Source organism: Tamandua tetradactyla, chromosome 3 (genome assembly GCF_023851605.1).
Source record: "Tamandua tetradactyla isolate mTamTet1 chromosome 3, mTamTet1.pri, whole genome shotgun sequence".
Taxonomy (NCBI): Eukaryota; Metazoa; Chordata; class Mammalia; order Pilosa; family Myrmecophagidae; genus Tamandua; species Tamandua tetradactyla.
In genome coordinates, this window is record NC_135329.1 from 207,752,206 (window position 1) to 207,776,339 (window position 24,134).

The 24,134-nt window shown below is 40.7% G+C and overlaps 2 protein-coding genes across 7 annotated transcripts in view; one reads left to right on the forward strand and one right to left on the reverse strand.

The window, feature by feature from the left end:
- The window catches only part of PDE6D (phosphodiesterase 6D), a 65,789-nt gene extending 55,641 nt beyond the window's left edge, over nucleotides 1-10,148 (reverse strand). Inside the window, exon 1 of the mRNA XM_077155427.1 lies at nucleotides 9,900-10,148. Coding sequence (XP_077011542.1) covers nucleotides 9,900-9,949 — 50 coding nt within the window. The 5' untranslated portion in view covers nucleotides 9,950-10,148. The remainder of the gene's footprint in view (nucleotides 1-9,899) is intronic.
- Nucleotides 10,149-10,297: 149 nt separating this feature from the next.
- Nucleotides 10,298-24,134, forward strand: part of COPS7B (COP9 signalosome subunit 7B) — a 32,737-nt gene continuing 18,900 nt past the window's right edge. Inside the window, exons 1-5 of one of the 6 annotated variants that reach the window (XR_013173118.1) lie at nucleotides 10,298-10,707; nucleotides 16,908-17,341; nucleotides 19,003-19,079; nucleotides 21,270-21,345; nucleotides 23,873-23,961. Coding sequence is in view for 5 of the 6 variants with exons in the window: in XM_077155422.1 (XP_077011537.1) it covers nucleotides 16,984-17,341; nucleotides 19,003-19,079; nucleotides 21,270-21,345; nucleotides 23,873-23,961 (600 nt within the window). In the remaining variant the exon portion in view is untranslated. Of the gene's footprint in view, nucleotides 10,708-16,907; nucleotides 17,342-18,985; nucleotides 19,181-21,269; nucleotides 21,346-23,872; nucleotides 23,962-24,134 lie in introns of those variants that run through there. The other 5 variants (XM_077155422.1, XM_077155423.1, XM_077155426.1 and 2 more) reach the window with 5 other exon arrangements.

A 24,134-nucleotide genomic window follows, 5' to 3' on the forward strand; every position in this document is an offset into this window, starting at 1 on the left:
AGGAAATCAACAGGCAACAAGAGAGCAGCAAGAATAAAAAATGGCTATAAGCCTGGAGTAAAGAAAATAAAACGGCAAATCAAGACTTATTGGAGGGAGGAAGAGGCTGAGTCCAGTCTCACTCTCCAGAGTGCCATCTCTTCCAGTTTATCTCCTATCCCTACACCTAGTGGATGCTATACTCCAGCCACACTTAGCTGCTGCAGTTCCCCAAAAAATACCTTCTTGTGCCTCAGTGCTTAGCATGTGCTGTGTCTCTTGGTCTAGCACGTGCATCCCACCTTTTGGTACTCTCCTCTCTGACTCTGGTCTGTGATACACCCCTCAGCAAAGGTATCTGATACATATGCTAGGCCTTGGTGCACCTGGGACAGTCTATATCTGCTCCACAGTACTTATCAGAATGTACTATAATTATAAGTTCCAAGTCAAATTCCATTAGCACTCATTTATTTTTATATTCTGAGTGCTCAGCATATAATTGGCACACAAATATGTGTTGAAACACACTGAGTATCAGAGAGGGCTGATTAAAACTCTCAGCCTAAACAACAAGAAAGTAAGGCTTATTGAAGAATGTCTGGGAATGAAACCAGGAGAGCTACTCATTCAGGTTTCAGCAGTCTGTGGAAAGGGCAACCAGGAACTAAAGCTCAGCAAGAAACAAAAAGAGCCAACAAACATACAAACTAAAACAAGGAAACAAAACAAAAAACTAAGGAGCAAAGTTAAGTCAGTTAGCCAAATTGCAGGTAAAACAAATTAGAATTTAAAAACCCACTCTGTATAAAGCTGAATTCAGTGGCTTGGTAGAGTACCTGTAAGTTACATAAGGACAGGCTGAGGAATTTCAAAGCCAATTCTTCAGGCAGAATGGCTGACTAAGCATATAATGATATATGCTAATGTCTACCATGGCACACTAGAGCAGTATGAGGCAAAGCTTCAATACCAAGGTCACAGGCATAAAGAAAAATCTCTTCATCTTTTTCCTTTGGGTGGAAGCAGCAGCAATGACTAACAGTAAGGAAAGGGGGGTTCTATCTAGTAGTACCTCAGGCATATTCCCCATAGGAATGCGTTTCTCTGCTCTGATTTCCTAGTTTCGGGTTGTGGCTTTCTTCTTCTTCTTGTCTTTTAACACTCGCCTCTATCATCTCTCTCCTCTCAGTCTGTCTTCCTCATGCTCACTTCTGCCTGAACTCAGTTACTCTCTCACTGCTACCTCCATTAATTCTTAAATACCACTTCCGTCAAAGCCCTCCTTCTACCCTGAGAATTGGTAATACAAAGGATACTGTCTTTCAATACATTCTTAAGAAGCAATCCTTAAGTTTGTCAAATTCATGAATGTTTAAACGTCTTCTTTCACACAATAATTTCCCACTGAACAGTCCCCTGCTTCTTTTCTATTTATGGGGACCAAGATGAGAAAACAAATGGATCTTTGAGAAACAAGATTTTAGTATCCTTGAAACAAAATATGCAAGACCATAATCAGTTGGCGCTATCCCTGTGAAATAATACTCCGGCCCTGGCAAAGGTACGGTGCTTGGAAAGCATACAATCAAAATTCAAACTGGCCTGAGAAATAGTGGAGGCAAGTAACTTAATAATGAGAGAAAGATAACTATTTGAAACATAACACAGACTTCTCACTGGCAAATTCAAATACTGAAGCAAATCTCTTTTTCTAGTGGGTACATTATTCTTAGATACATGCAGTATATACTCAGTACCTGAAGCTGGTCAGAAACAAGCTGGAATAGACATATACAGAGAGATTCTTAGAGATGCATTTGCATTTTTATTTGCTTTGCGCCACCCCCTGATTGAAGAAGAGATAATACAAGGCCTTTTCCAAGGTATGTTCCCTCCAAAAATTAGCCACTGTTCCTTCTGTTATTTGGAGTCATAGGAATATTGCCTTGAATCCTATCAAAACTCACATTCGGAGATGCCTGAATTTTACATAGTTTTAAAAAAATGCTACAGTATTGAGAGGGAAATCAACTTTCTCAAATTATAACCCTTTAAAAAAAATAAAAACAAATCCAAAAATGATTTTTGTTTTCAAATGGACATATGTTGCATCTTGGGGGCTTCCTTTGTGGTCATTAAAATAGCCATGAGGGCCAGCCATCGTGGCTCAGTAGGCAGAGTTCTCGCCTGTCATGCTGGAGACCCGGGTTCGTTTCCCAGTGCCTGCCCATACCAAAAAAAAAAAAAAAAAAAGCCATGATTATTTCTGAGAACTATGAAATAAGTCTGCTGATGTCTAAGTAGGAGTAGAAATGAATCACTAAGATTCTGGCTTTTACAACAATCAGAAGTATGAAGGTTAGAAAGTAATCCTGAACTTTAAAGCAAAGACACGTACATAGTAGCGTAATGGCAAGCCAAATGCATTTGAAGAGCTATGTTTTTTTGTTTGTTTGTTTGTTTTTAAGAGCTATGGTTTTTAAAAGTGAGCTGGCATGTTATTTCATTTCAATTTTGTAACATTTCTGTAGGGCAGATGGAACAAACATTATCTTTTTTTTTTTACAGATGTTAAACAACTTGCATGAAGTCAGACAGCTTAAATAAATAATTACCATGAAGTCAGACAGTTTAAATAAATAATTACCATTTATACTTGGACTGAATTTTGTATCCACTTGGACATGTTCTTGAATTTGGTCCGCATTCTGATGGGTGTGGACTCACTGCAAACAAAATCTCTTTAAGATGTTACTTCAGTTAAGGTGTGACCCAACTGAATCAGGTTGGGCTTTAATCCTGATTATAGAATCCTTTATAAGCAGAGTGAAAGTCAGATGGAGAAAGAAGCCATGGGGCCCAGCCAGAAGCAGGAGTTCAATGGAATGGAGAAGAAAAAAAGACATCACCATGTGCATCACCATGTGATTGAGAAGCCAAGGAACTCCAATGACTGTATTTGGCCAGTCAGAAGATACAGGCCCTGGGAGGAAGCAAGCTTTGTATTGTAGCTTCTGAAATCGTGAGCCAATAAATTCCTGTTGTTAGGCCAACTCATTGTATGGTATTTGTTTTAGCAGGCTGGAAACTAAAACACAGCCCAATATAATCTTCTCTTTACCCACTCAAGCTACATCCCTACTCTCACCTTTCCTTGGTCACCAGATTTCTTGAAAGTGTAATCTATTTTTATACACTGATTTTTCTATTCTTAGAAGATCATAGTTAATTTGGTTCTTCAACTTGATTATTTTCAAAAAGATCACCAACAACTTATAAGATATCATGGGACTCTCCGTAGTTTAAAATATTTGTTAGGTGAATGAAATTTCTGGCAATTCTAAAGTCTTGTTTTTTGGGATGTATGGTCTGGTCTCCCCCACAGAAGGCGACCATTCTATCACTGAACCACCCTAAAATTTTGTTTTGATCATTTTTCCTCATTCTTGACCCTGACTCCCTCTTGAAATATTTTCCTCCCACATTTTTCATGACATCACTTTGCTTCCTCTTGTTTTTTCCACAGCATCTTGAAGATTAAACCACCCACCACCTACTCATCTTTCAAGATCCTATTCAAATGACAGTTTTGTAGCCTTCCACGACATCCCCAGCAGTAGTCTTTCTTTCTCTGAGATTTCATAACACTTTATGCTACTAGGTACTTAACACATTGCATTCTGATTGTTATTGTCTCTTTCTTTCTCCCTTGCACAATTAAAATTCTGTGGACAAAGAAACTGGCTTATCACTTGGTATCTCTGGGTTTAGCAGAGTACTTGGCACTTAAAGACTCTGCTAACAAATGTCTGAATGAATGTCAGCATTTTTTTTTTTTAAATCACGGGCAGGCACCAGGAATTGAATCCAGGTCTCTGGCATGGCAGGCGAGAATTCTGTCTGCTGAGTAACCATTGCACCACCCGAATGTCAGCATTTTTAAGTGGGAGCTCTAGGACCAGAACCCAGCTCCTCTGGCTCCTCTGCCTTTGCTCTCTATACAGAAGATAGCTTAAAAGCAATCAAGGCTTACAGCTACATTTCTCACTTTTCAACTCTCTAAAGTACCCAGGCTGGATTTTCAGATTTAGTTCTCTTTAAAAAATTTCTCATTTAGGAGTGATTTATCTAAGAACCTTACTTTCCAAATAGAACTATCACCTTAGTAGTAGTACCACACATACTACAGTTATGACTATCCTACGATTTTCCTAGCCAATTTTTATCACAGAATTACAGTGAAAGAAATAGTTTGTATCTTCATCATAAGTATTTAAAAGAAACCTTTAAAACTAACCCCAAATGCTCGATATTACTCTTTAACAGGAACCTAAGAGCTGGTTTCAAAATGTACACACACTATACTTGACACTCTCATAACAGTTTAAAGAGAAGTTTCTAGAATGAAATAAAAATAAATTAAACTGATCACAAGATAACCTTCTTATTCTGCACAAAGCCAGGAAATGTTCCCTATCTGTGCTAAGGTCCAAAGAGATCATAACAAACATTCTCTCTGCCTTTCCCACTAATGAGAAGATCTGAATTGCTCATCTGAAGCCGACTTTCTTGAGGGATAAATTTTGGGAGTAACTTTTTAATTTTTTTGTGTGTGAGTAACTTCATTGGTAAAAAACTATATGGACACAACCTAGGGTTTATTAGGCCTGGCTTACAACCTCCTATGGTTGATCATGATCATAGCTGCCAATTAGACTTTTATGAATGACCTTCTCTCTCTCTTTTTTTTTTCATTTTTAAACAGATTTATTCACACATCATACAATCCAGCCTAATTGTATAGACATGTCTTTGCCACCATACGCTATCTGAAGACATTTCCTTTTCTTCCACAAAGGCCCTTTCCCAATCGCCTGGAATGGCCTTCTCTTGACTACAGATGGAAAAATATGAAAACAAAAAAAATCAATCTTCCATTTAAATATTTTCTGGAAAATGTCTTTTTTCAGTTAACTCTAATTGTTGGAAAATTCTTCTTTATATTGAGCTAACCTCTGTCCCTACATAAAGAAAAAACAGAGTATGGGATATAACCACAAAGGAAGAGAGTAATTTTCACATGAAAAATGAATCTGACTGTGACTTAAACACTGAGGAAAACTTCTAACTCAAAAATCAATAACAAACCAACAAATATAAATTCTCCAGAGAGACACCATAGTATACTATAGACAACACAGACATTGTAGAAAGACAAACCAGGATTTAAGTTAAGGCTCTGCTTATAAAGAGTGACAAACTCATCAATCCTCAATTTCATCCTCTATAAAATGGGAACAATAATATATAGGATTGTTGTGTAAAACTGAGAAGCACTATAGGAACGTTAAGTATTATTAGGCCATCCCCTTTCTTATTATGGCTTTTTGTATAGAGCTGTTTATATTAAGCTATTTATGTCTCATTTTCTAAATTTTATCTAAATTAAGAGGCAATAACTACTCTCCTTGACTCTAAATCAGTGTATTCACAACGCACTAAACAAAATACTTCATTGAGTGTCTAAAAAATAGTTGTCTGAAAAACAAAAGGGAAATTTTTGACATACGATTTCATTACATGTTAAAAAAAGATGCTTTGCCTATTATAGGTGTAGAATTAACATCAATAGAAATAATACCCTCTTCATCATAAACTGAATGTTCCCCATGTATGCACTTACAGAAGGACTATCACCCAATTTGTTATAAACAGTGTATTTCTTCTAGTGTTATCCACTCAGATCATTCTGGATATTGGGCTGTAAGAAAATATATTTGCTTTTCTTTCCAGCTTCAAAATTATCAGCTGGTCAAAAGCAAAAAAGAATGCTGCCCATAAAATCATGATAGTTTGAGTTTTTAGCACTCACATACTGGTTGGAACAGCTGAACTACTAGACAAGATTATATCTAAAATTCTTTCAGATGATTCTAAACCTCAGGAATAGGGACAAACAGGATTCCTATATTCAGAAGTCAATTCTTCCCATATCATGAGGATTTGTGGTTGCAGAGTGCTGACAAGTGAAGTCTTCAAGGCAAAAGTGAGAAGCCTAATAAACCTAATAAGAACCTACAGTGGTCAAGTCTGGCTTCTATAAAGAAGGAGATGTGACTAATCCATTTTGCATCCTTCAAAGGCTTAGTGCCTTGTACATAACAGGTACCCAACAAACCTGCTAAATGAATATGGGGAACATGGGATTCATAAACATCAATCTCTATATCAGTTAATTAAAATAATCAAAGCCCAAATCCTTTTAGGATAATCACATTTGTTCTCCAAGTAATATCTCATTTATAACTTTAATTTACAATGAGGAAATCTTATAATTTAACAAAAGAAAGAAATACAAAACTTTTTAAGGTATATGAGCTGGAAGTGAACAGGATGGAATAGGATGGAAGTGATATGAGAAAGAAATCTTAGAAATGCTGGCTTTTGAAATAACTTATGGCAAACACAATACTGAATTCTCTGATGCAAAAAACTATAGCTGATTTATGCAGTATGTTATACATATTGAATTTCAACTGTGGACATTTAAACACACACACTCTGTTCGTGACATATGGACCCTACTGCAAATCATGCAAAAGCATACTATGAAACTATAATCATTAGATAGGCACAGGAAAAGACAAATGGATCAATGAAACTAATAATACAAAAATAAACTCATGTCTTATGGAAATTTAATATATGATAAAGATGATATTTCAAAGCAGTAGGGATTTCAAAACTGATTAGTAAATAGTACTCAGACAACTGGCAATCCAAACAGCAAAAAAGTTTGATTTCTACTACATATCATACATGCCAATAGAGGTGGGTTACTGATATAAATTTTAAAAAGAGAAGAAAAACAGAGGAGGATATTTAAGCTTAGATATGGATAATCTTAAAACATGACACAAAATACAGAAGCTATATTAAAAATATTGATATTTGACATGTCAATTTAAAAATCCTGCTCAATAACCACACAAGAGAAAAGGAACACATTGAGAAAAAAATATTTGCAACATATATTTATAATATATAATTTATAATAAATGTTGCAAAGAGTTAATATTAAAATATTTAAAATATTTAAAGAATACCTACAGAGGAAGTAAGACAATTCAATAGTAAAATAGGCAAAAACAAAATTAACAAGCAAGTCACAGAAGAAAAAAGAAATGGCCAAATACAGAAAAAGATTTGCAATTTCTCAATAATAGTAACTAACACATAATGCTTAGTATGCAACAGGTGCTTTTCTAAATGCTTTAGATTATCAACTCATTTAATCATCACAACCCTGTAAGTTAGGTACTGTTATTATCCCCATTTTACAGATGAGCAAAGTGAGGCAGAGGTTAAAGAAGTTGCTTAAGGACACAAAACTAGGATACCAAAGCATGTAGAACAGCTCAACACTTGTCCAGTATAGCTCTTAACTACTATATCTATTAGCTCTCCAGGGATTTAGGACTCTAGGGAAACACACATTAAAACAAGATATCATTGGTTGTCCAAATTAGCAAAATTAAAAAAGACTGATGTAGTGAATGGGGGGGAATGAGTATTGTCAACACTGTTGGTGGGAAAATAAAATGGAGCTTCCCGTTTTTAGTAATAAACTATTCTTATAGAAACAGATACTCCAAAACAAAGTTCAAAAAAACAATTTATACTTTAAAAGGCAACCAACAGTGGGGTAAGGGTAGCTCAGTAGTAGAATTCTCGCCTGCCAGGCTGGAGACCTGGGTTTAATTCCAGGACCCTGCCCTTCCTGACTGTTTTGCAAAAGAAAAAAAAAAACCCTCCTTTAAAAGTCAGTCAACAGGGCAGGCCTCGGTGGCTCAGTGACAGAGTTCTTGCCTGCCACCGGCCTGGGTTTGATTCCCAGTGCCTGCCCATGTTAAAAAAAAAAGAAGTCGACCAACGGTCTGGTTGTTTTTCACCAAAACACTAATTTTATTTTTTTCTAAAGCTTAATAGCAAATCTTAAAACTCCTTTCCTTTTCTCTCTTCATTTTCAGTTGCCATAAAGGTTACTAGAGGATGGATGTGCAATTCATTGCTTCCATGCTAACTTTAAGTGGCTGCTTCCCTTGTGCTTTGTGATTTAGTTAGCTCAAATCAAACTTTTTTTGATTTTTTTTTTCCTGTGAGCCTGTTTCTTAGCACACGAGTGTCATGACTGTATTGGTTAATTCATCTTCCCTTCTAGTGGGCTAACACAGATTCTGTTTCTACTTTTTTCCATCTTTGTTCCTTAGCCTCCTACTCAACTGGTTCAAAAGCCAAGAGAAGGTGAGAAGCGCCAAATTTCCCTTTCTGCTTTGTTCAAAAGCAATAATAATAATTTTTAAAACCCTCTTGTTTTTAGCAACAAATTATTTCCAATCAGTCAAAAAAGTTGCTTCTGAAATCTCCCAACTCTCCACAGTCTCCAACTTACTTGTCTAAACCATACATGTTAAATAGCAATATAAAATACTTAAAAGTAAATTTTTTTCTTTCTTTTTATAGGCTCCATTATGAAGAGAAACATGGAACGATCCATGGAACTATAAAAAAGGCTGTTACTAAGATTCACTACATAAACGTACTGAAAGTTTATCATGAATGAAAGGTGATACAACTTTAAATTTTTGCTTTGTTTTGTTTTGTTTTAAGCAGAGCAGTCCACTTCCATTTGAAAAATTTCATTTATACATCCAAAACTTCCTACATTTTGTGTTCTAAAAATTGTTACCAACTTGTTTTCTAATTATGACAACACAATTTAATTGGAGTGAAATGGGCATTGTGAAAACCCAACAGACACCTTGGAGAACTGCACAAGACTTCACTAAACTTCCAGTGGGGGAGCCAGAAGGTGATGACTGCATTTTCACTGAGAAAGGAATTGAATGGATAGGATGTAAGAAGAGATTAAGATCAGCAGGAAAATACATAATCGGAATATACAAGATTGCATTTTTTTTCATCTGCATCATATGGTTACAGATGGATACCTCATTAAAACACAAAGCTCCCTTACTGCATTAAGGAGAGAAGGTAGCAAAAGTCGCATCACTACAAGCCTGAGGCAATGATTTTTATCTATTCTACCCAACCTAACCATGTTTAATTGCTGGACAGCACCACCAGGTCCAGGCATTTACCACAAAAGTGAGCAAGCAAAGACACCTTTGCTAGGCGTCCCAAGGCAAAAACCAAAGTACCTCGAAGCATCGCTCACGCAAGTTCGTGGTCTTCATTTTTCTGGAAAGAAAAGTGAAAAGCTGAGGGGAAAAGCAGTGAGCATCCAATGCCTCAAAAGACCAAGAGAGAGCTGAAATGAGGTTGGTCTCGGACTTCCCTTTCCACAACTTCCTCTACTCGGGCCCTGGAAGAAGCCACAAGTGAGGAAGAGAAGTTGTGGAAACCAGACGAAGGTGGTGGGGTAGGGGGATCTGAGAGATTTAGCACAAGCATTGGCATTTGTCCCACACAAAGTCACTCGCCGCAAGTCACTCTTGCCCTCTCTCCCGGTGGGCTTCCTGCCAACCGGGCTTCTAAGCTTCGAGGCCAGCCTGCCGCGCCCCCCTCGGCCCTTCCCCCGGGCTGCAGCCCCTTTTCTGCCTCTGGGTCCCAGCCCGAGCTCGGAACCACACTGGTCTCCCCGACACCCGTCTCGGATGCCCGGCACCCCTCCCAGCCAATTCCCGGGCTCCTCCGTCTTCCACCCCCGGGGCTCCCGTCAACGTCCCCTTCCTTCCTCAGGACGCCCCATTCCCCGGGCGCTGTACCTTCCTCTCCCTTCCCGCTCCCCTCCAGCTCAGGTGTCCACCTGGAGCGGCCCCCACCCCCAGCCCATCTCCTTAGGGAGCTGCCGTCTCCCAAGTCCTCCCGGCCCCGCCCCGCTCCCGGGCGGATACAGTTTGAAGCCCCTCAGGATCTCCCTGGCCCGCTCGTCCTTGGCTGACATGATGCGGCGCCCGCCTCCCGCAGCTCTCTTATGCTGGCCCAGCGGAGCCTCGCAGACGGTGCCCAGGAACCGAGGACAGTGCCACAGCCGGGCCTGGAGTCCTCGGGCGAGCAGCGGCAGCGGCCCGACCTGGACCGGCCTCTCTCTCTCCCTCAGCTCCCGCTCCTGATCCCTTCTCCTTCCCCTAGCCCCCGAGTGCCCACCCCAAAGCCAATGAAAAGCCGGTTTCGACGATTGGCATCCTGGCCAGCCTATAAAAACACTCAGCGGCTTCGCGGGGGGGACGGTAAGCGTCAATGGGAAGGACCCTCCCCGGGAAGTCCCTTAGGACAAAATTTTCATTCGGTGTTGCCTGGAGTTTGCCCCAGAGGCGGGCTGACTTCACATCATCTGAAGAAGCTCGAGGGAACTGTCACCGCCTCTGGGCCCGATAAGGGCTCTGAGGTGACTGCAAGTTGAACTATGCGGTGTGATGAAGACCACATTTCCCAGAACTCCACGGGCGCGACCGGGGATCACAGTTCTCAGCAAGCAACAGAGGCCAGGGACTACAATTCCCAGCATTCTCTGCACTCCGCTTCTGTGTAATTTAGACCCCAGTGTGCCCGGCACTGTGCATAAATTCATAAACCCGCCAGCTAGCTTCATGGTTTCTGAATCCCGAGCCTTGAAACCTGGCAGGAAGGTCCTCTTCACCCTCCAATGAAGATGACAGCACAAGGAGAGTTAACTTCTTTTCACAGCTCCTGCAAATCGTGGTAAGACTGCAAACAACAAAAATAATGATTAAACCAATACGTAACAAAACTCCTTCAAATCGTGCTTACTTGCCGGTCTGGGGTGCCTTTTACGTGGCTTTTAAGGGTTTCTGGTATGTCCTGCACTGGAGGTAGAGCTATCTATTGTAAACTCATATTCGTGAAGGGGCTTTAAAAAAATTGCTGATCCATCCCTTGTTTTAGATATGAGGAAACTGAGGTCTGGAGAGGAGAGGAGACTGGCCGCAGATCAAGTAAGTTGAGGCAGAGTTAGAATTCGGCTTTAAGCCCCTTGAGCCCAGTTGAGCTCTTAGCACTGCACTAGCATGGTGATATTTTTAGGAGAATGGCTATGTGATTGGCCTTGTTGAACAGTTTTCCCATACAGGGTTGAAACACCCAGAGGTTAGGCAAGTATTTATTTAGCGAATTACCTGCAAATGAAAGAGTGTGATTGTTTATCTTTAGTCTAAGTGAGTCTTGGTATCAGTTGTCACTCAAACTGGCATTTAATGCAATTTCAGGAACTAAGTAAAACTGCAGTCTAAGCAGGGGTTTCTTAGGAGGACTTCTCTATCCTAAGCCTTCCTTCCTATTCCTGTCTCCCCACCCCCTACCCCTTCACCCCTCTGGGCACCCACCCAATCTTTTTTCTTCCATGTAATCAAACAAATGTTTTCAGCTTCCATTATTTACCAGCTGCTATGTGTGGGTTAAGGGTGAAAGACTTGGCCACTGCCACCAGGAAGCTAATCTCCTAGTTAGGGAAATAGGGAGCTTCATTTAGATACAAGGTGAAGTGTGAGAAATGGCAGAAAAGAATGATGTCAGAATGCTACAGAAGTTCTGATGGAGAGATTTATTACAACTGATCAAAAGTTTATGGCAGGGCAGGCAACAGTGGCTCAGCAGGAAGAGTTCTCGCCTGCTATGGGGAGACCCGGGTTCAATTCCCAGTGCCTGTCCATGTAAACAGAAAAAAAGTTTATGGCAGAGGTAGCATTTGAACTTGAAGGGTGTGTGAAATTTTCTACTTTAAAAAATGTTTATCTTTAAATTTTTCAGTTATTGAGGGAAACTGACGTTTACTAAGAGACATTTTCACATTTGTATACCCTTGTCTCTCCATCACTCAAATCAAGATATAGCACATTTCTTGCACCCCTTGTGCCCCTTCCCAATCAGAACTTCACCCCCATCCCCAGATAACCATTATTCTGACGCCTACCACCATAGATTAGTTGTCAGTTCTTGGCTTACATTTAAATGTAATCATACAGTAAAATTCTCTTCTGTGTCTAGCTTTTTTCATTCATCAGTATTCTTGTGAAGATTCATCCAGGTTATGTGCAGTGGTAGCTTATTTTTGCTGTTGTTGCTGAGCAGTATTCCATTGAATGTATAAACTACAATTTATTTACCTATTCTGTCAAAGGACATTTGGGTTGTTATCAGTTTTTGGTTACTATTATCAAAGTTGCAATGAGCATTCTTTTTTTCCCCTGTATATATGAGATTTATAAAGGTGTCTCACACAACCATGGGAATGGAAGAGTCCAAAATCTGTAGGGCAGGCTGTGAAGCTGGTGGCTCTGATGAAGGGTCTGGATGAACTCCACAGGAGAGGCTCGCTGGCTGAAGAAGCAGCGAGTCTCTCTTCTTCCTTAAAAGCCTTCAACTGATTGAATTATCTCGTTGTGGGAGATATGCCTTAGTTGATCGCAGATGTGATCAGCCACAGATGCAATCAACTAACTGATGATTAAAAACACCAGCCTTCCGGCTTTCGTCCAGCCACGAAATATTCTTGCAGTGCAGTAAACATTCTTAAATATATGTGTCTTTTTACGGACATGTACACTCATTTCTCGGAGTGGAGTTATTGGCTGTAGAGTTTGTATGTGATCGTTATTACTAGTTATTGACAAATTGTTTTCCAAAGTGATTGCACCAGTTTAAGCCTTCAACAGCAATGTAAAAGAGTTTTAATTGCCTTTTACCCTTGTCACTACGGGATCTTTTAAATTTTAGCCATTTTGGCTAAACATGGTTTCTCATTAAAAAGTATTTGCACTTTTTTTTATGTATTTTTTATTTAAGTAAACAAACAATACGTTTAGAACCAACAAAAGTAGACATTTTAGTTAGCTCAACCATGGTCATATTTAAACAAAGTATCCATATAATCATTATAAAGCCTGTGTTTGTGTATTTGCACTTTCATTATGGTAATTGCCTCTCCATATACTTATTGGTCATGTCCTCTTTGGTGAAGTTCCTGTTACAGTCTCACGCCCATTTTTTTTTTAAATTGGATTGTCTTCTTTTTGATTTTGCAGTTATTTATATAGTCTGGATACGAGTTCTTTGACATATGCTTTGCAAATATCTTCTCCAACTGTTTTTTTTTTTTTCACTCTCTTATTGGAATGTTTTAAATAAATGGAAATTCTTAATTTCAAGTAGAGCGATAGGTCAGTGTTTTCTTTTTTGGTTAGTGGATTTTTCATCCAGTTTAAGAAATCTTTGCTTACAAGGTTAGTAGGATATTAGCAGGCAAGTTAGAGAAGAGCTTTGCAAATAGACGAGAACAGGTTTGAGCATAGGTCTTGGTGTCAGAGAGGGAAAGTGCAAGTGTGTTGGGTATGGGAAGGCCTGGAGTTTGGGCTGTGAAGGGGGTGCTGGGAGACAGCTGGAAGGGTAGGGGAAAAGGCTCACTATGAATGATTTTAACTGCAGCCTTAGAGTCTGGACATTATTCCAGAGGAAGAGGAGTCACTGCCAGAATGTTTATGAACTGAGAATGACTGGATGGATGGGAGCTGTCCTTTGCACAGTCTTGACTATTTGTAGGTCATTTATGTGCAGGCACTAAGTACCGAGCAGGGTAGGAGAAGGACCAAGTACAGCTCTTGCTGGTCCCACTCACCCAAAACGAAAGCATGTAGTTTGGTGGTTCAGTGGTAGAAGGCTCGCCTTCCATGCGGGAGACCCGGGTTTGATTCCCGGACCATGCATCCACTCCTCCCTCCTCCCAAAAAAACCAAAATAAAAACAAAACAACATGTAGTTTATAGAAGCTTCTTCCCTTCCTAGAAGGCAGTTTAGTAACCACTGATGGTTACTAGAGCTTGGGGAGGAGCAGAGGTTAACACCTTTCCCACCTCCACTCTAGGAGCCCATCAAAAGATGCATTTCAGGGTGGGCCACGGTGGCTCAGCAGGTAAGAGTGCTTGCCTGCCATGCCCGAGGACCCGGGTTCAATTCCTGGTGCTTGCCCATGTAAAAAATAAAAAAATAAAAAAAGATGCATTTCAACCACCCTAGCACTCTCCCTGGGAGAAGTTCTGGTAAGTATGGTTTTCCCATCTCCCTACAGCCCCGCAAGGACAGGATAACTTCTAACTGGCTGACCTGTAGACTAGCTCTTTCCTGTTCAAGGATTAATTCCCACTCACTGATCCGGCTGTGGCTTCCAATGGCCAAATTTCCCTTCCACTCACCTTAGCTGGCCTGGGTAGTCTTCTGAGAAGGTAAAAAGTGCCTCAGTTGGATAGTTGATACTGAAGTGTAAATAGATGAAAATCTTCTGGGGAGATATTTACATTTTAAAGGAAACGTCGTTGATCAAAATAAAACCTTAGTAGAAAATGTGGAAGAAGTCAGAAACAAAAAATTACTTATATTCCCATCACCCAGAGAAAACCCCCATTGAAGTTTTGGTGTGGTTTCTTCAAGCTCTGACTCTATGTATGTACTCATGTTTATGTTTCTGGCCTTCCTTCCCTTTAGCTGTTGCTCTCTCTTGTCCATCACACCCAAGTTTGTGGAAAGAATCATCCGTGCTCAGGGTCTATTTGCTCCCCTTCCTCACTCTGGCCTCCAAAAAGTGGTCTAGCACAATGCCTTCTTTACTGCTGAATTGACAAACGAATGACCATGTATTAGTTTGTTAAGCGGCCAGAAAGCAATACCAGAAATGAAACGGCTTTTAAAAAGGGAATTTAATGAGTTACAAGTTTACACTTCTAAGGCCATAAATATGTCCTAACTAAAGCATCTAGAGAAAGATACCTTGGCTCAAGGAAGGGTGATCTGGGAAGGCACGTGGCTGGTATCTGCTGGTCCTTGGTCCTCGTTCCCAGTTCCATTGCATCCAGCTTCTGGTGCCAGTGGTTTCCTCTCTAAGTGTCTGTGGGCATTCACTTAGATGTTCGGGGGCAAAACTCTGGGTTTCATCTCTTAACTTAGCATCTGCCAGGGCCTGAGATTTCTTCTGTTCAGGTTCTGACTATTTCTGTTAGTCCTTACTTAGCACCGGGGCTATTTCTGTCTCAAATTCCAAAGGTCTATATTGGCTCTGAGCAGCTCTGTCATTTCTGAGTTTTTTCCAAAATATTTCCTCTTTGAAAGCCTGTGGTAAACTAATAAAGACCCACCTGGAATGGTGGGAGTCATATCCCCATCTAACCAAGAGGTCACACCCACAATTGGGCGTGTCACATCTTCGTGGAGATAATCTAATAAAAAATTTCTGCCCTACAATGTTGAGTTAGGATTAGATGAAATGGTTGCTCCCCGCAAGATTGGATCAAGATTAACATATGGCTTTTCTGGGGTACATAATAGCTTCAAACTGGCACAGACCTCTCAAACTTCATTTGTTGCCCAATTATCTCTTTCTCCTGAGCTCCAGACCTGTGTTTACACTGGCCTGCCAAACAGACTCAGTAGGCTCAGACTGAACTCCGTGGTCTTCTTCCCATTTCCCAACTTTCCCTTCCTCCTCTGTAGTCCTAATCATCAATGCCACCTCCAAGTTAGCCAGCTCCTGGCTGCCCAGGCCAGAATCCTGGGAGATATCCTCTTCCCCTCTCCCTGCATGCAATTAGTTACCAACTCTTATAGACTCTATGGCCTAAATGTCTCCAACAATGCCCCTTCTTTCCATCCACCACTGCCATTCCCTTTAATCAAGATCTCTTTTCTGGAATGTATCATTCACCTGCCTGGTTTCCCTGACTCCAGTTCTCTCCATATCCAATCTATTCTCTATAGCAGTTAGTGTCATAATTCTGAAATGGCAATTCTTCATACCTCTCCCCAGCTTTAAAACCTAAAATATCTTCCTAATGCCCTTTAAAAAAGTAAAAACTCCTTCACATGGCTTCAACCCTTTGTGATTTGCGTGCTCATTCTTCCAGATTCAGCTCAAGAATATCTCCTTCAGAAGCCTGCCCTAAATCAACTCTTCCCAGGACAGAATTAGGGGCCTTATCTGTACTCCTAGGGAACCAGTAGCAACCCTTTGTCATAGACAAGCCTGTCCTCCCAGAGAGGCTGTGAGCTCTCCAAAGTAGAAACTCTGCCCTACTTTGCTTTAGTGCCTGATATTATATATATATATAATGATATGTGTCTGATATAATGGGATGTAGATTCCAAAACCTTTAATGATCTGTCTCCAGCTTCAGTACCCCTCATTTCTCACCCCCTGAACGCTGGGTTCCAGCCACTCTGGGTTTTTTTGCTGCATCAGTATGTGCTGCTTCATGCAAGCCTTTGTGCTCTGGCCATTGCCCCCTTGCTTGAAATACTCCTTTTCATTCCAATTTTTGCTGGAAAATGCTTGATTTTCTTCCCCAGTCTATTCTCTTTTGTGCTTTCAAAGTGTTACCCTATCTTTTTCATATCACTTAACACATTGGAGCTTTATGAGGCCAAGAACCTTGTCTTATGTTTATATAACCTTCTAGAACCTTGTGAAGAATGTTTTGAATAAATTGATAAATTAGTTGGTGCCAGTCTCTTTGCATTGTGTGACTTCTGCACTCTAATACACAAAAGGCAAACTGGGCTCTCTTCATCTTCAAGACCAGAAAGACGGTGGTGTATACTTTAAAGAAATCAATTGATGGCTATGTGACATTTTGGCCACAGAGCCATTGTTGGCTCATCCCTTCCCTTGCTTACTTTAAAACCTTTTCTGACTAGAGATCAGGAACATGGTCTCAGGCTTCAGCTAGCCTGGGTTCTTGCACAGGTTTTGCCACTAACTAGCTTTTGGACTTTTGGGTTTAGTAATGCAGCTGAAAAATGGGAATAGCATTACAAGCCACATAGTTTTTAGGAGAATGCAATAAGGTAATACATGCACAGCACCTGGCACCTGGAAAAAACGCTCAATATATGGTTTTTAGGCTTGATATGTCTTCCTACCCGGTCGTAGCCGCAATCGCCATAGGGAGATCCGAGTGATAAAGCTCACCCAAAGGGATGAATTTCGGGTTCAGGAGGATGATGGCGACAGTTTGGACCCCAGGCCTGCTGAGTTCACACTCTTCTCGGGACCCTCGCCACCCTTCTCCGGCCCAGCTCCGAGGCTGCAGCCCTGCCCGGACCCCCTCCCCCGCGCCGCTCCACAGGAGGTCGGAGACTACGAACGCTGCTGTGGGAACCTCATGTGGGCGGAACTCGAGTGCAGCGGCGGGAGGCTTCCGGGGGAGCGGCACAGGCGACGGGTCGGCGGAGGCAGAAAAACGCCGGACGCCGGGCCGATCATGGACGCTTGACAACCTACAGGCAGGCGCCGGGAGGCCGAGCCAACTACGAAGAGGACAGGCGGCGTGGACAGGTAAGAGTCTGGGTGAGGGCGGCCTGCGCGGAGGCAGTACGCCAGGCTCAGCCGGGCCGCGGCGTCCCGGGCCCACCTCGGCTAAAGCCCGCGCCCGCGCCCACGCCGCCCTGCTGCCGCCCCGCCCCCGCCAAGGGAGCACGCCCCGCGGCTCTTCACTCCCGCGGCGGCCCTTCCTAGAGCGCGCAGTTGGTCTTTAAGCCCGCTCCGGCCTGTGTCCCCGGGCCCAACCACATGGCTGTTCTCGCTCTCCCACCCCCTCAAAGGCTGCTCCTTCGCCGCTCTCCAGCCCATCCAAAATAGCGCCCTCCCCTGACGAGAGTTAATTTCTCCTAGGTCCCTAGCTGCCTCCTCGGGCCCTCCTACCCCATAGGAACGTGACTGTCACCGCTTCCTTACCTCTCCGATCCACAGGCTTTGCCCCTGAAGCCGAGGTCTTTATGAGTGGCTGAGATTTCTATTTCTTTGCCCCCTGTCCATTCTCAGTGTCTTCCATCCAGTCTTAACAGAGAGATCCCTATTTGTCTCCTCTTTCTTGTCCACTTGGAAGGGAGGTTTTCGTTCCTCTTCTAACCGTAATCCCTCCTCCCTTCCCTTTCTCCCTTCCTTTCCCCTCACCAGAGCCTTTTGTTCCCCAGCACTTCACTTTTTCTGTCCCTGACATGACCTTCTTAGGTAACCCTAGGTGAGACGAAATATTTGTTTCCCTAAAACTGTGAAAGGGCTACCATTCTTTGTGTCTGTCTCCTCAGGAAAACTTAGTTTCTTTTGCCCCAAACTATCCTTTTTTGAATTGTTCTCCGCTTCATTCTAGTACACTCCTTTTCGTTTATTTTGTCCTGCTCCTCCAACATGTACCATTTTTGGAAGAGTAATCTTGTGTCAACATAGAATCAGTATATAGTTAGATTACACAAAGAAGGAATCCTCCCGTACCTAACATTTTCTGGATGACAATACAGTATCCTTACTATTTTCCCAAATCCTTTTGTTTTCATAAGATTTTGTACAAGTTCTGAAGTCATGTTTGGTAAAGTGTGACATATCAGGAGGAGACTAAATAAAGGAATTTTTTTATGGAGTTACATACAATTTACTTTTCTAGTTTGAATATGTTGCTGCTTATCTTTCAAAACGTTATCTTTCCTTGTGCTTAAATTATTTCTTTAATTAAAGGAGACATCTTTCCTTTTTGTGTTTGTTTTTCTCTAATTGTAGTTGTAATTCTGATGACACACTGGAAGCAGCCATTGATTGATTTTGCTTACATCGATTCCTCTGTATATGGGCAATATCTTGTTTCTTAACCTGAGTCTATAAATGGGATAGATGTAAAATAGCCCCTGAAAAACTCCTTCATGTTTCTTTGGGTACTGGTCAGGTATAAGGACTTAGAAAATGCTGCTTCTAGAAGAGGGGCAGATGGGGATAAGATGCTTTTATTAAGTGTGTTTTAAACCTCACTATGAGGACAAGATTTCTTTAACTCCAGGTTGAACTCCACCCATCTGACAAAGTGATCACTGCATCTGAACTCAGGAACTGTTTGCTTTTTATGAACACTACAAAATTAAAGTATTCTGGTGTCTGACCCAGCGTTAAATAAGTATAGACTTTGCAAAGAAGATGAAGCATGATTGACAGACTTTTCTTTTGGACAGATCTCAAAGCCAGAGAATGGCAGGTGAACAGAAACCCTCAAGTAACCTCCTGGAACAGTTTATTTTACTTGCCAAAGGTACCAGTGGCTCAGCCCTCACTGCTCTTATAAGTCAAGTTTTGGAGGCTCCAGGAGTATATGTCTTTGGGGAATTGTTGGAACTAGCCAATGTGCAGGAGGTAAGGGCTATTTCCAAACAGTTTATCTTTATTCTGAGCTTTTCTATGATTTTAATTTCAGTGACCGTGCATTGTGGATCTGTAAGTTTCCCTGGTGAGGGAAGGATAGAAATTAGTGGGGCAGGGGAGGTGAAGGAGGATGGTGTCAATATTTTCATCAGAACTTGGGGTAAAATTGGTATGGAGTGCTAATAATCTGAGAAATGGGGAAAAAATCAAATTGGTCCTCATAAATTAGAAATAGGGCACTGTAATTATGGGTTGATATTTTTAATTGAGGCAGTTTCAGGCATTGTTAGGGATTTAAAAACTTCTAGTGTAAATATAGATGAGAAAGATTAGACAGATGCATAAATAGCAGAAATTATCATCAATAAATATGAAGTGAGCATGGATGAGGAATATATTGTTCATGTGAAAAAGGGCAATGTTGTACTAAAGTAGGTGTGTTAAGATATGACATGAAAAGCTGAGAATTAGCCCTTTTTGCTTTGATTATTTTTTGTGGTTATTAAGACCTTGGTTATCCTGTTTTGTCATTGTGCCTTAAAAAATGAGGTCAGAATTCGATTCCTGGTGCCTGCCCATGCAAAAAAAAAAGAGAGAGGTCTGTTGAAGAGTGTCAAGATGGAGCAAAGAGGTGTAATGCAAACTATACTTTTTAATCTGTGCTTCCCACTTTGAACACATACTTTTCAGTTGAAAATTGTTATTTCATTTCAGTCTTCCTTGCTAGACTGGAAACTCTGTGTGAGGTCTGTTCTGCTCACCATTGTTTCCTCAGAGCTTAATACATAGCCTGACACAGGCAAAACTTTTAGTAAAAATAGGATTTACCAGAGGTGGAAAATGAATCCTATGAGGAAAATTTATGAGAACAGCATTCATTTTTCGACAGGAGTGATATGTTTCTTCCAGGTTTATGAAGAGCCTGGATGAATATGCCAAGGGTTTTTTTTGTAACTGTGGGAGATTAGTTAGGAGATGAACAAAAATGAAAGCCAGAAGGACCTTATGGATTTAGGCCAGTGGGAAATCTTTTAGAGGATCTGCTCTAGAAGAAAATAGCTCTAGCTAGTGCTAACTAGTTTTGTAATCATCTGTGTGAAAGGTGGGAACTATAGATGATGGTCTTTAAAAGGTTTCCTCCAGCTCTGACTCAGGGATTTCAGGAGGTTTTTGGTAACTGAGATGGTACACTGGGTTATTAGGACACCAGAGTTCTCACCCAGGTGCTTAGAAAATCACCTTTTCTCGCTGCAATTTCTTTTTTTCATGTGTGAGTTGGGAATAAGTTAGTTGCCTCTCAGTTGTATGAAATTGATGGATGCAGTTCTTGGAACTCTTTTTTAAAAGATGGCTAAATTGAGTATTACTGCTTTGGTGCCTGCAGAACACCACTTGGGTATTCCTGTTTAGACTTTACTGAGTTTGTTAAATTACAAGAGTAATAAGGGCATGTTTGTGAGTTAAAGGTACTTAAGATAATTCACAGAAGAGCAGAATCGTTCAGGCTAGAACAGCGGCTCTCGTTTTTTGTCTACAGATGGCTCTTTGCCATCAGTATCAATGAGAAGTAAATAATTTTAAGAACATATTTATTTGGGGCAGCTTGATATCCTGGTTGCCCTCTCAACATGACTTCTCTGTTGTACCTTATGCCGTGCTGATCTGTCACAGGGGTCATAGTCCACATATAGTCCTGGCACTTAGAACCAACACTAAGCTTTATCCAGTTTGAATTGAGAGTGGCTTGTGCCGTACCTTCCAAGTTCATTTTAGCAGGAAAACATGAGCTGCTCCAGGGCCTAATGCTTTGCATGTATGTGTGTACATGTGTGTATGTGTGATAAAAACAGTTACTTGGGCATTGTTTGTGGTGTGTGAAACGTATTCCTGAGGAAGAAAAATTTAGGACATTCAAAATCTTATTTAATTTTAACCCAGAGAAACAGAGACCATCTAAACAAACAGTCCAGGAAATACATCCGCAGCTTCTTTGGTAGGTGGTTACCTGTGTTCTGTTTGAACATGTGCAATGATTAATAGACAGATTGGTCTGTGGTGAACTTTTCTTATTTCTCCTCAGCTGGCAGAAGGAGCTAATGCTGCTTATTTGCAGTTGCTGAACCTCTTTGCCTATGGAACCTATCCAGATTACACAGGTGAGTTGGTTAAAATCCTTCAAAAAACTTTTCTTAATTATATCGCAGTGTTTGGGTGTATTGCTTCCTTGAGAATCATCGAGATTTGGGATATAAAGCCTGGTGTGGGAGTTTCTTGACCTGGTTGTTCCATGTTAAATTGGAAATCTAAATTACCACATAAGGAATTTCCCTTCTCGTTTTCTTTTTAAATTTTATTTCCTAGTGAGTAAAATGGGAATGTAAATATAGCCTTATTTATTTTCCAGATGAGATTTTTGAGGATTGGTGTTTATAAAGCACTTGGACTGTTGTAAAATGTCAGACTACACACTTGTAAAATATTTAAAAGGCTTTGAATATTGGGGCGGGCCATGGTGTCTCAGCAGGCAGAGTTCTTGCCTGCCATGCTGGAGACCCGGGTTCAATTCCCAGTGTGTGCCCATGTAAAAAAAAAAAGTAATTGAAAAAAAGGTGTTGAATATTATCAAAATAACATTACCATATGGAAAAAAATTTGGAAAATAGAAAAAAAAATCACTTGTAGTTGGCTCAGCCTTCAACTACTTTATATACCTTATGGCCCTGGTCTTTATGGAACCCTTTATGCTTGTGTTTTTTATTACCCAGGCATAATTAGATTACGTATACACTAAAAAAAAATTTTTTTTCTGTTGTATAATATAAATACAAAGCAAAGAAAGAAAAAAGCAATAGATTTCAAAGCACTCTTCAACAAGTAGTTACAGGACAGATCCCAAAGTTTGTCATAGGCTACCATGCCATCATCTCAGATTTTTCCTTCTGGCTGCTCCAGAATATAGGAGGCTAGAAGGAATAAATATTTTTTTATCATCACAATTGACTTTTTTTTTTCTTTTTTGTGAAAAATAGCATATATATAAAAGCAATAAATTTCAAAGCTTAGCACAACAGTCGGTTGTAGTGCAGATTTCAGAGTTTGGTACCGGTTACAATTCCACAATTTTAGATTTTTACTTCTAGCTGCTCTAAGATACTAGAGACTAAAAGCAATGTCAATTTAATGATTTCAGCAATCATATTTGTTTGTCAAACTCTACCTCTCTGTATAACTCCACCATCACCTTTGATCTTTCTATCCCACTCTTCAGGGGTATTTGGGTTATGGCTATTCTAACTTTTTCATGTTGGAAGGGGCTGTCAGTAATACGGGGTAGGAAAATGGAACTAGCTGATGTTCTGGAGAGGCTGGGCCCTCTCGGTTTCAGGACTTATCTTGTCCGGGGATCTATCTGGAGGCTATAGGTTTCTAGAAAGTTACCCTAGTGCATGGAAACTTTGTAGAATCTTATATATTGCCCTAGGTGTTCTTTAGGATTGGCTGGAATGGTTTTGGTTGGAGTTGGGCAAGTTATGATAGCTAGCAATGTCTAACTGAAGCCCGCATGAGAGTGATGTGCAGAGTAGCCTCTCGATTCTTTTTGAACCCTCTCAGCCACTGGTACTTTATTAGCTACACTTCTTTTCCCCTTTTTGGTCAGGTTGGAATTGTTGCTCCCACGGTGCCAGGCTGTTTTCACTTATTTCAATTAGCATTTATCCATATTTTGAATATTTGTGGTCATTTTTAATACTGCATAATCTAATATTCCATCATCTGTTTAGCTCATTATCATTTATGTCATTTTAAAACATAAATAACTTCAGGAATGAGGTGCTTGCATGTCCACTCTGTAAGCATCAAGCTTAAGAAAAACAAACTGAGTCTGGATTTACTTCTTTCAATTTCAGAAATCTGGACAAAGAGTTTGAGGATATTTGGAATCTATCTTATGGGGTTGTGATGAGGATTAACTGGATGTGTGTTTTTGTGTATGTGTGTACTCACTGAAGCTTCCCATATGTGTTGCTTGCGACTGCTGCCATTGCTGTTGTTATCATTATTGTTACTATTAAAATTTTGCCCATCCTTCAAGGCTTATCTCAGATTTCATCCCTTCCATATAGCCTTTCTTTTCCTTTCCTGTATCTCCTCAGTGAGATTGCTCTCTTGCTTTCACTCTCCCTACTACTGTCATGGTAGTTCTGCCCTGCATTTGTAGCTACTGAAGTATCTGAGTATCTCAGTATCTAAGACTGAATGCAAGTCCGGGGCCATTGAGTTGCACAGCTCCAGGTGGTTGGTGCCCCAGAGTTGTGCAACCCTGACAAGGACCATCATATTTATCCTGGATTCCCCTGAATTGCTTAAGACAGTGCATTTCATGGTGAAGTGTAGATGCTCAGGGAAATCACGTTGAACTAATTGAATGTGCAAATGGTATTCTGTGACAATAATTGACATATCATTTTGTTTGTCCCAGGCCTGGCTTCTGTGTAGAGTGTGAGTTTTTCTTTTTTAGAAGCACAGAGTCTTCCAATGAAGAAAAGAGGTGTTCACTGAATATTTTTCCAATGAAGGAATGACTCAGTGGTAGATTTGGTTTGGGGAGTCTGTGAGCTTATTCCATAAAAGAAATCCTAATTTTATTTTGTCTTGATTTCTGTGGTGGGTGGGACTGAGCAGCCAACAAGGAGAGCCTGCCAGAACTGAGCACAGCTCAGCAGAACAAGCTGAAACATCTGACCATCGTGAGTTTGGCATCAAGAATGAAGGTACAGTCCTGAACCCTTTCCTGTCTCCTGCTCCCCCCAAGTCAGGTAGTCTCATTAGCATTGATGTGGGAACCTACACCTGTACCCAGCAGTGTCACCTCATGAATGCAGATAATTTGCTTGGCGAAGGAAAACAGAAAAAAATAACAATTAAAATAGTGCATGCAATTACT